The sequence below is a fragment of the Nymphaea colorata genome, chromosome 14 (assembly GCF_008831285.2).
Source record: "Nymphaea colorata isolate Beijing-Zhang1983 chromosome 14, ASM883128v2, whole genome shotgun sequence".
In the NCBI taxonomy this organism is placed as follows: domain Eukaryota; kingdom Viridiplantae; phylum Streptophyta; class Magnoliopsida; order Nymphaeales; family Nymphaeaceae; genus Nymphaea; species Nymphaea colorata.
The window spans coordinates 3,437,196-3,449,294 of NC_045151.1; the positions used below are offsets into that span (position 1 = coordinate 3,437,196).

The 12,099-nt window shown below is 40.1% G+C and overlaps 1 protein-coding gene across 1 annotated transcript; it reads right to left on the reverse strand.

The window, feature by feature from the left end:
* Positions 1-5,706: 5,706 nt before the first annotated feature.
* LOC116267652 (disease resistance protein RUN1-like) lies at positions 5,707-10,707 on the reverse strand. Its single transcript, XM_050075256.1, has 4 exons — positions 9,984-10,707; positions 7,774-8,904; positions 7,413-7,635; positions 5,707-7,304 (listed from the first exon to the last, which is right to left on the reverse strand). The coding sequence occupies exons 1-4, from the start codon at positions 10,460-10,462 to the stop codon at positions 5,967-5,969; spliced, it is 3,171 nt and encodes a 1,056-aa protein (XP_049931213.1). The 5' UTR covers positions 10,463-10,707; the 3' UTR covers positions 5,707-5,966.
* Positions 10,708-12,099: the final 1,392 nt, after the last annotated feature.

Sequence of the window (12,099 nt, forward strand, 5' to 3'; positions counted from 1 at the left end):
GTACCAGTTGGTGGCATGGGGATTGCCACGGCGATTGCTTGGTTTATCATGCCGATGATACCGCGGAGACTCCACCACTATTCCTTCCGTGGGCATGCTTCATTGTCTTTTTTCCTTTCAATTTCCCTGAATTATCCGTCGAGTTTGAAATCAGAAATTTAGTACAGTTGCATGACCACACAAATTGGGAACTAGGTTATCCAGTTTCAGCTTGCAATTGACTCTGATACTGGGGCAATTTAATTTGGTCTACGAAGTCAATTCCCCTAGAAAGTGTATGAAGTTTTTATTCACAATGCTAGGTTCACCGGGGCTGATTTGGTTCCAGTGAAAGGATTTGTTTTGGTTATGTTTTACAATTTTCCAATTGAATTTGAAATGAACCTTCTGCACAACTATGAATTCTAGTTTGTTTGATTGGTTCTATTCAATTACAATGGCTACTTGGATTGCAAAATTGCATGATCTCATCTCAGTCAGCTACACCTAACAGGGGAATGACAGGTTTCTATGATGATTTAGAACTTAGCTATGTTTCCAAATTTACATGTTCTTGAGAATGTAGTTTTATGTTCATAATTCCTCTAGTTACATGGCTGAACTGAACTTAGGAGCGGTTATTTGTGGATTGGCGTATGAAGTGGTCAGATTTGGTACTTGTGTTTTTATTGTAGGGCTGTCAAGATCGCTCCCACAACATTTGCATCATTTTGGAATCAATCATTCTTATTATACTTATGGACCTAGCCCCTTCTTGCAATCATGTATAACTGAAGAATGTTGTTTCTAAAACATCCATGAGGAGAGGAGAAAGAGTAGTTAATTTTACCCTGCAAAAAACTATCATGTGCATCAAACACAGTTAATTTTACCCTGTAAAAAACTACCCTGTCATCAAACAGGGCCTCAGATGGAAGAAGGAAAAATTTCATCCAGTATTTTTTCCTAGCATTTTTTTCATGGTAAATTTATCACGTTAAATTCTTCCCTGTCATCAAACGGGGCCTTAGGAAAGGGAAGAACAAGAGATAAAAACAGCAAACTACTTCTTTAAGCAAACGACTATACTAATTGGAAGAACAGAGAAAACTAAAATAAGATTGCATTTCATTTTTTTCAATTGATTGACTGACTTACAAAATGAACCAATGACCCTTTATATAGAGAAAGGGATGGATTGTGGATCTGGATCTATTTACAAGTACTAAACATCTAACTAACCAATTACAAGATTTGGTAATGCTTTCGTCTTGCATCAAACTCCCTTAGTTGGAGAAGAGTCGTCCTCGACGAGTTTAAATCTTTTATTTTGCCAAAATGATTTTTCACCTTAGAGGGTTTGGATCTACTAAACAAAAGGTCCCACCGCTCGCCTACGTATGTTAAAGTGGCTGTCCACTCACTTCTTCTGATGATGATCAAGGTGGCGGTTTACGTGGTGGCTTTGGAGAAGGAACACAAGCTTGAATATGATCTAAGGGCATCCCCGAATCAGATCCAGTCCCAAATGATGGAAAGAACTTGTTTGGATCCAGGACGATACGGACCCGAATTGAGTCCAAAACTCGATTCGGCTTGAATCGGTCCCAAAAGGGATTGGCCCAAGCCCTCGGAGCACCGCTCGAGTTTCCTCCTTTCTGCCCCAAACAAAGGCTGTAGGGGCAAACCAGAGGGTGGAAGCGGGGCGCCCACTGCCGCCACCCCATCTTGTTTGAGTGGAAAAGGAGGCGGAAGGCGGCTACCTATCGCCTCCGATTTGTCAGCGGCCAGCGAATCCATGGGCGGAGTCCATTCGAGAGGCAGGGACACCAGGACTTTCACACAAGCAGGAGGCGGAAGGGTGAAGGTACTGTTGTTGCTGGCTACGATTCCCGCACTACCTCCGACAGAAGATGAAGCCGCCGGCATCTGCCACACTACCAGTCGGCTACCCACGGGGACGACGAGGTTGGCTGCTGGAGGCAATGTCTATTGGATCGAGCGCAACACTGCCCCTGCTTTTGTTCATGAACAACAGTTGGGGCGACAGTCGTTCCGTCGTTGCCGGCTATGGGTTTGGTTCCTCCGACGAACAACAACAGGGCGGCTGACTTCCTCTTCTCCAAGCGGTCACTCGCGACAGCGGCAAGTTCCAATGTCGACCAGTCGTGCATGGGGGGAGCCCTTTGCTCGTAGGTTGAGGACGACACCCATTTGTAGGTTACAAGAGGTGCCTAATCTTGGGTTGAAAAAGAGGGCGATCGACCCAATGTCAAAGGATGTCCATGAAGATTTTGTGTGTTCTACAAAATAGAGTAGAACATTCCTCTAATCTCGTCCCTGAACTCATCAAACTTTTGATCGATGAGATCTAAGTTCTTGTTCATATCAGCAACATTACAAGTCAAAAGAGGCACACACCTTGCTAAGATCTGTTGTACTTGTTCCTCCATTAACAGTAGAATTTTGCTCCTCTTAAAACCTCGCTCTAATACCAATTGATGCATGAAGGATCAAGATTAACGGATCTTAATCCAATTGCATTCAAGACTAAGCTAAAACTATGCTTAACACTAATTATAACTGAAGAAAGGGAAGAACAGGAGAGAAAAACAGCAAACTACTTCTTTAAGCAAACGACTCTACTAATTGGAAGAGAGAAAACTAAAAGGAGGTGTTGATTTTTTCAAGCCTATTTGGCCCGTGCAACATCGAAGGTTTCCCCAAGTCTTTGACCATCTTTATCTCCATCTTAAGGTAGCGAAAGCTTTCATCAATTTTCTGGGACCGTGGACTAGATGAGGAATATCACACAGTAGACCATCGGCAAGCCGTGGCTATGAGGCCCTATCAAAACATCGCCATTCCTCCAAGTGCCTATCTACTTCCATACAAAATCTAGGTAAGGTAGACTTTCATTGGGAGGAAGTCCCCACCCAAAGCCAGTTGCCGACTATATGTCACTAAGAAAGGCGCCCTACTCAATGACGAACATTCACTTACTCGTCCCTGCGTGACTCTACGCAGTTGTGGATGCAGCATATGCATCCACCAAGAGAATTGCCCACACGCACCCCTATGTGCATCCAAACGCTACGCGTGGGGAACCCTACCAATTCCCCAATGATGAACTTGCACGTTTCAAGGGGCTGATTCAGCAGTATGAAATGCTGCTTGGCCAGCTTGGGTATTGCTTGGGAAGCATGTGGGATCCAATCGAACGCTGAGTCGAACAGAAAGCAATGCACTTGAAATGTGCAGTGCGGTAGAGCAAAGACAAGACGTATAAGTTCATCATGGTCATTAGTCTCTTGAAACGTGCAAGTCCGTCATCGGGGAATTAGTAGGGTTCCCCATACGTGGCATTTGAATGAGTACGAGAGTGCACGTGGGTTAAGGGCAATTCCTCCGGTGGACACATACGTTGCGTCCACAATCGCGTAGAGTCACGCGGGGACGAGTAAGTGAATGCTCGTCGTCGAGTAGGGCTATGCATTTCATTTTTTTCAACTTATTGACTGACTTACAAAATGAACCAACGTCCCTTTATATAGAGAAAGGGATAGATTGCAGATTTGGATCCATTTACAAATACTGAACATCTATACAAGATTTGGTTAGGCTTTCATATTGCATCAAAATGGCTAGGTGATGCTTTGAGATTATACGAGAAATGGAAAGACTTATTCATTCATTTCTCTGGAATTAAATCCAGTTCCTAGATAATCTAGGGAACAATTACAGTCCATTATTTGCCTCTCAGGTCTGCACAACAATTTAAGTAACTTTGCACTAGGAGGAAATCTTTGCAGGCATTTGATCAAGTTCTTTGTTTCCTTTTTCCAAAGAAAAGTTATTTCCGTGATGTTTTTGCTTTCTCCCCAAGAATGTCTTGGCTGTATGTATATGCATCTCAATTTAATGTATGTGGGAAATAAATAGTATCTTATAGGAAAAAGTATAATATCCTGAAGCATTTGTTTAGTTTTCTATTCATTTCTCACAAGCTGCATCTATGTATTTCCCATCTTTTGAAATGTGCATCATAGGATTGGAAATGTAGGTAGGCTCTCTCTCCCCAATATATATATATATATATATATATATATATATATATATATAGAGAGAGAGAGAGAGAGAGAGAGAAAGAGAGAGGAAAAAAAATGGTATGTGCATTGTTCCTTTATCTTTTGAGCATTTAAGTGTCTAATACCTTCCAATTTCTCTCTCTCTCTCTCTCTCTCTCACACACACACACACACACATATATATATAAGCTAATGAACTATGCCAGATGTGAATTGCTTCGACTGTTGTTTTAAGAAGATCATATAATTGAAGTTGAAAAGAAATAAAAACCCAAATGCATTTTCAAGAAACTGAACCCCTTGAGGGAGGAAACAAATGTGTTTCCTTAATTGATACCTCTTGCCTCCTTTGAGGAATATTTCAGTCACTTGAAAATATTACTATAAACTTTATCATTCGATCTTCACAAAATCAACAGACCAAAAAATTTTCATCACAAAATCAACAGACCAAAAAATTTTCATCACATCTAGCATATGAAAATCTGGTAGCTACTTGGATATGTACATACATATAGACAAACACACACACACCCCCACCGAGGATTTTGTGGGACTGATATGGGGTAAATGCCACACCAACCCACATGTGGCTCTGCTACAGACTAAAGAAGCCATGATCCGTAGGCCTACAGCCCCTAAGAATCAGCAACATGCATCTTTGGCAAATATGCGCAAGATCAGCATTTTGCATAATCAACCAGATATGGGAACTTCAAGACTCATCTCAGGGTGGCTAATTGTTGAGGCTTTAAGTTGGGTTCAGAGTCCATAGTTACAGAAAACGTGTTTTTTTTTTTAAAAAAAATATGATAAATTAACTGGCCATTTAAAACTAAAAAAAAACACGTTTTTAAAAGAAAAACATTAATAATGAATCTTTTTTTTTTAATTTTTTAATGTCAAACAGTTTTTTTTATTTGTTTCAAATGTACTTATCTTTCTCTTTCAATGTTTCTGCTATTAATTTCTCACTTATTTTATTTTTCCTTTATTTCTAGTTTTTTAAAATTTTTAAAGATTTACTATATTTTTCACATTTTTTTAAAGCTCGCCATATTATACTCGATAAAACCATCGCCATTTACAACTCGAGACATTATGGTTGAGATATACCCACAAAGGGAACCAGAAAAGGCAAGGGCATCCACAATTTCACATGTTCCTGTAAATGACCCTGTCTTGGGATTGGTGGCAATGAAGGTGCTGGACGTCTGGCATAATTCAATCCTAGGAAGAGATGGGCGGTTGGTCATGTGATTCAATGCATAAACAAGCTCAAGCTCCTCACAGTTCTGCTAAGAATCATCCTCAGTTGGGTTGCTGCGTGGCTCTGTCAATAGCCTTTAGTGCTGAAGAAGAGAGCGACTGGGACTCAATCCTCCTGACTGCAACGTCCTTGCTCAGAGATCTGATAAAATTGGATTGCACATCCTTGCAACCGAATTATGGTGCCTGATGGTCTCATGCTCTGTAACTTTGACACGCTATAACAAATAAAAGAAACGGAAATTGGAGGGCTGGAGATCGGTTGGATTAATGTGGTACTAACTTTTAAAATAAAGCGACAGAATTTCCACATTATTGGCTACCACATGCAAGGCATTATTTCCAACAGTCGTCCATTCACTTATTCAAGTGGGAAAAAAAATTCATTTACCAACGGAACTGTGTTAGAAAATGAAGGTCCTTGCTTTTAGAAAAGGAAGGAGAATACTATTGGCTGTAACAAACGAATCCTGCATGGAAGAGGAGCCTGGATCTTACCGAGTTCCCATTTGCTGCTTCTTTTTCTGTTATACATGGTAAAGTCCTGATGCAAGTAGGATAAAGATAATGGAATGGATTATAGCAGCCATGCTGAGTTGAGCCAATTCAGCAGATAAACAAAAGCGTGTCTCAGTGGGTTCGCTGTTTCTTGCGACTAGGCTCATCATCAAGCACAAAATCCTCAGTAAAAAGAAGTCCCAACCATTGCATGCCCCTGTTCCAACCCCAATCTTTCATGTGGGTTTCCTCCACTTGGATCACTTTTTCCTGATTACCCAACCTAATGAACAACTTCCACTGAACTTCCCAAACAGAATGCTCTTCCTTACAACTAGTAAATTGGATCATCCTGAATTCTTGGGTTTGTTGGCAGTACCCACTCTTTTGTGAAATTGTTTCTGAAACTTCGTAGTAGGGCTCATGTTTAAATTCCTTTTCTCCATTCCCCATGACTAGCAAATGCTGCAAGCCCTTCATCCTCCCCAATGGAAGGCCTCTCGGTTTTGTGCATCTCAACATTCTGAGTGTTGTCAGCTTCTCAAGGTACACAATGGAACCAGGAAGGTGTTCAATGCCAGTGAATGAGATATCAAGCTCAACTAAGTTTGTCATATTGCCAATAGAATCAGGCAATGTCCTTAAGGACTTGCAGAACCTCAGGTCTAACTTCTCAAGCTTCGTCATACGACCAATTTGATCTGGCAGCCGCTCAAGCATGCTGCACCAGTATAGTCGCAATTTTTTCATGTTCTTAAGATATACTATGGAGTCAGGAAGCTCTTTCATGTTTTGGCCATCAAAGTTAAGCTCAACTAGGTTCTCAATTCGACCAATACAGTCAGGCAAACTTTTTAACTTAGAACAGCTTCTCACGTCCAACTTCTCAAGCCAGGTCATGCTTTGGACTGAAGCTGGTAGACTGCTTAATTGTCTGCAGCACCATAACTTGAGTTCCTTTAACTTCTTGAGAGATGATATAGAACTAGGAAGAGATTCAATTCCACACCCGTTGAGGTCAAGTTCAGTAAGATCTTCCATATTGCCGAGAGAAGCAGGCAATGTTCCTAATCTTTCGCAGCCATTTAAATCTAACTCCTCAAGTTTGGTCATGTTCCCAATAGAATCTGGCAGCTCTTCTAGGTCGGAACACCCATACAAGTAAAGCCGGTGAAGGTTCTTCAAAAGGCCTATTTTGCTGGGAAGCAATTTAACACGTAGGTGCATAAGAGAAAGTTCTTCTAGGGAACTCAACCTGCAGAAACTGTCAGGCAGTCTTATTAATTTTGAACATGAACTCATGTTCAAGACTACCAATCTCTGAAGGTCACCAATTGATTCATGCACCTCCCTCAAATTTTCGCAGCCATCCAGTGACAGCTTTTCTAACAATGGCATGGTAGAGAAATCAGGGGTCGTTTCGAGGTGCAGGCAATCACTCAAATGGAGCACCCTTAGTGAAGCAAACACCTGTCAGAAACAGAAGAGTGGGGGTGGGGGTTGGGAGGGAGGTGGGCGAAGAATTAGGAAAACAAGTTACAACCAAAAAATCATACACTTCGGATAAGCTTTACCAACCTTCTTCCTTGACCACCACCACCACTTTGTATGCCAAAGTCGTTCAATCTTACTCTTAGATAAGTCGAGAACTGCAACTTTATCAAGAGTAGCATAATCTGGCAATGATCTTAGCGGACACCCATGCCATTCTAACCATCTCAGCTCCTTGGGCATGTGCTCATATCCCTTAAAGCGTGCAAAATTTGCACGAAGCAGCCTTAGATTAGGCAACTTCTGAAAACTTCACATTTGAAGTACTTCATCGGCAAAAGTCCTTCGAGGTCTAAGCTAATGCCTTCAATAAAAGCTGTTCCCTGTGCTCATAAACAAGTCAAAACAACTCAGCAGATTTTGTGTAAGTTCCAAAGGCAGAAATAGCTAAAAAACATGTATCATTTCATTAGTACATACTTTGTTTTCTCCCAGTACGTCCAGTACCTCCTCATGAAGCCATAACCTACTATGCAGGCTAGGTTCATAAGGATGGCATTCTCTGACTATCCATCTGCCCATGTCCCTAAGCTGGTCATGCATCTCCAACTTCTTGCTTTTGTCAACCTTAATAAGAGACTTATGCAATAGTACTTTGACAGTTAAATTGGCATATAGGTCACAAGTATTCCAGACATAAATTGCATCATCCTTATCCATACCGACCAAAAGACATGCGATGTCAAGAAAAATTTTCTGTTCGTTATGATCAAGTCCATCATAGCTTATTCTCAATCTTTTCTGGACATCATTAAAAGGGATGCGCTTCAACTTCTCCAGAAAATCTTGCCATTCTTTTACGTCGTTCTTATCAAACAAAAAACAGCCAAATACTTCTAGTGCCAAAGGAAGCCCCCCAGTAGCAGATACAATTTTTTTAGATAGCCGCACATATTTTTCCGTTGGATAGACCCTTCCAAAGGCATGGTGACTAAAGAGCTGAAGGGATTCAACATTATTCAAGTAATCAGGCTGGTACCGCTCCTGTATGTTCTGAACATTTAATACATGCTCATTTCTTGTTGTAACAATAACTCTACTCCCCTTACCAAGCCATTCTTCCCTGACAGCCAGTGCTTTTATCTGTTCTTCATGATCAACATCATCAAGGACAACAAGAACTCGTTTTGTATGAAAACGTTCTTTGATTATGACAGCCCCTCGACTAGTGTCATCGATTTTAATTTCTTTACCTCCTAAAATATTAGCAATAAGTTTTTCCTGCAAATTGACCAACCTGTGTTGCGCAGCTGCTTCTCTAATATTGGGAATAAAGCTACATGCATCAAAGCTATCAAATAGCCTGTTATAAATTACTCTGGACAGCGTTGTCTTTCCTATACCGCCCATTCCATGGATCCCTACCATCTTAACATCCTTAACTTCAAGAGACAATAATTTCATCACATCTTCTGCTCGAGAATCAATCCCGACTAAGTACTCAACTACATCCAATGGTGCACTGTCAAACTGCCTCAAGACCTCCTTAACTATTAACTGGATCAACTTGGCCTCGTTACTGCTTGTTTTGCATCAGAAGTCAGAACAACAACAACAAAAAAGGTGCACAGGCTTGCCGTTAGTCTCATTATCATTTCCAGAAAAAATGATCAAATTCATTAACTCCAGTTCTACCACCACACAACCAACAGAAGTTTGCTAGGCACACTCCAGTTGGAGACTTGGAGGTCATGCTCTACAACAAGTCGGTGAAAGTGTTTCGACAATCGATGTGGATGAAACTCTTTTTTTGACGCTGCAACAGGGAAAAGTCATCGCTCAAGAACATAGCGCGCGAGTGAATCACAAACGTTGGCGTTTTTCCGAAACAAAATATGCAAAAAGGGGAAACCGGAAAAAAAATCTAAAAAACCGTGATCTTTTTGAAAAAAAGCCAACATAAAAATATTACATATTTATCTTGTTTTCTTTAAAATTTTTGAAGTTTCTTTAATATGTTTAACAACTATTTGAATCTTTATAAATGTTTTTGTCAGAAAATAGCACAAAGCTCAATTTTTCATAATTTTTTCATTTTATTAATTTTAATTTTTCAAGAGAACAAGGAGATGTTTCATGTTTGCCAAGGCGCTAAGCATGGCTGGCACAAGGCAGCTCTAAGCGGTCCAAAATAAAATCGTGATTAAAATATTAAAATCCACAGATCAAACATAATAAATTCAGGAAATCTAAGAAATGGTCTAAGAACCCAACACATGGTAGTCTAGTTTAAAAAAGAAAAAGAATTAATTTAAGGGAAAAACAGACGCATATTATACAATCAATAAATTCCATAACATCAATAGTAAGAGTAGAACCAAGGCCAGTAAGCATTTATCAATAGTAACAAACTAAAAATTACAAATTAAAAATGGCGATTATACGAAGGTAATAAAAAGCGAAAAATCTGGCCAACATACTATATTACCAAATAACCATAATTGAATAACATTTATATAATATTAATAAATGAATAGACTTGCCTACTTCGACAACAAAAGAAAAAGAAGAGAGGGAACTCACTACCCCCTTTTTGTTGACTTACAGGAAAAACAGAGAAAAACTTTCCCCGTTGCCAAGAGAGAGGAAGATGTTTACCCATTATCAATGTTCTTGAGATCATATCCCTTCAATTCGGCTACATTTCGGAATGACTCCCTCCATTCCTGCACCTTTTCCTTACCGAAGCGCGACTCATGGTCTCGAAACGCCTTCTCGAAGGGCCCCTTTTGATGGCGCACATCAGAAGGAACGACGTGGTAGAAGACGGGGATGACCTTCTTCTTGCACCGGAACATCATAGCCAGTTCCATCAAGCACCACCTGGACTCGGCATAGTTCTCAGACAAGATCGGTATGCAGATGCCCGATCTCTCGATCGCCCTCCAGAGATTCTCTCCTATCTTCTCTCCGAGCCTCAACTCCTCCTCATCCATGAACGTGTGGATGCCCTTGAGGTCCAGGGCTTGATAGAGGTGGCTTGTGAAACGACTGCGGGTGTCCTCTCCCCTGAAGCTGAGGAACACCTTGAACTCCCACCTAGGAGAAGAAGAAGAGGATGGGGATGCCATCGCCATTACATAGAGCAACAGAGAAGCTCTACATGTAGAAGCAGGAGGGAACCGGAATATGCGCAAGAATGAAGCAGATGGAGCCCATAAAAGGACCCAATTGATGTTTCTATTCCAAATCAGGAAGCCAGAACTTTGGTGGTGGAACGCGCCGTATTTGTATCGCCGAGAAACGTTGGAACAGGATCGTCGTCGTTATGTGGAACGCTGTTCGTCCACTTTCCGTCTCAGAAAAATTATTAAGGAGCTGTTTGGTGGCAGGGATACTTGGTTTTCACGAATGGTTCATGAAATATTAAAACAGACTACTAGTGTTTCAAATTTGTCTAATCATTTGGTAAAATTTATTAAGACAAATTTATAAAACACTCACAAATATCCGTGCTAAAACAAACGAGAAAAAAAAAAAAACTCTTCTTGTCAACTGTCTCCAAATCTTGAATTTGCCACTCTATTTAAGGGTCCTTTAGATTTTAAATTAGATTTGCTTAAACGATTATTGTGAAAATAGATTTCCTGCAATGAAGATTTAAGATAAAACAAAAAAATTTAAATATGAGAACTGGCTAGCTCGCTTAGGCCAGCCTGAAATGCTATCTGCTTACCTTTGTTCTTTTTTGCGGAACATTAGTTGCTCGCCCTTTTTTAGTGCATTTCTTGAAGAAGCTAAAGGTGAAAGTTTCAAACTTGAAATAACTAGGAACATGAAAAATAGCTAACTAAAAGGACCTTCACAATAATTTCAGTGTAGAATAAAAAGTGTTTTCCAGTTCAGATTGGAACAGTTCTTTGAGACCAGACTTTCGAATGGGAGGTCAGAGAAAGACAAATTCGCTGCTCATTAATTCAGCCTTTAGAAGAAGAAGTTATGCTGAAGCAAATGGCCAGGGCTAAATGGCTTAAGGATCGGAATTCATCCACTATTGAGGCCAGTGCTAGACACTTCAAGAAGCTTTTTGCAAAAGGACACACTTCTGGTATTCTTTTGGGGGATTTGTGTCCTAGGAACCTTGTTACTGTAGCTGAAAATGAATTTTTACTTTGTCCTATCTATGATGCCGAGATAAAGTGGGCTGCCATGGAATCCAATTCAGATGGTTCTTCAGGTTTGGATGGATTTTCTTGCTATTTCTTTCAAATGTTATTGGGATATAGTCAAGCTGGATATTTCTAATGCAACTAAAAAATCTTATTCAAACGGAAAAATGTTGCAGAAATTGAGATAGAATCATCTGATTTTGATTACTAAAAAGAAGAATTCAGATCACATAACGGATTATAGACTCATTACATTGCTCAACAGTGTGTTCAAACTTATATTTCATGTGATGGTTTTAAGAGCAAGATAAATCTTAGATCGTTTAATTTCATAGCAGCCAGGGGCTTCCTTGTCCAGCAAAAGTGTCCAACAGACATTTCTTACTATACATGAGATTAGCTTTGTTATGTCTAACAACAGGACTGGTTCTATTAGTGCTAAAATCGATCTAACAAAGGCTTATGATCAAGTGGATTGGGATTTTCTTGAGACTACATTAAAATGTTTGGGTTTTCACCAAAACTTGGATTGATAGAATCATGTGTTGCGTCACTAGGTTTTCTTATGCCATGTTTATAAATAGGTGAGGATGTGAACTTTTTTC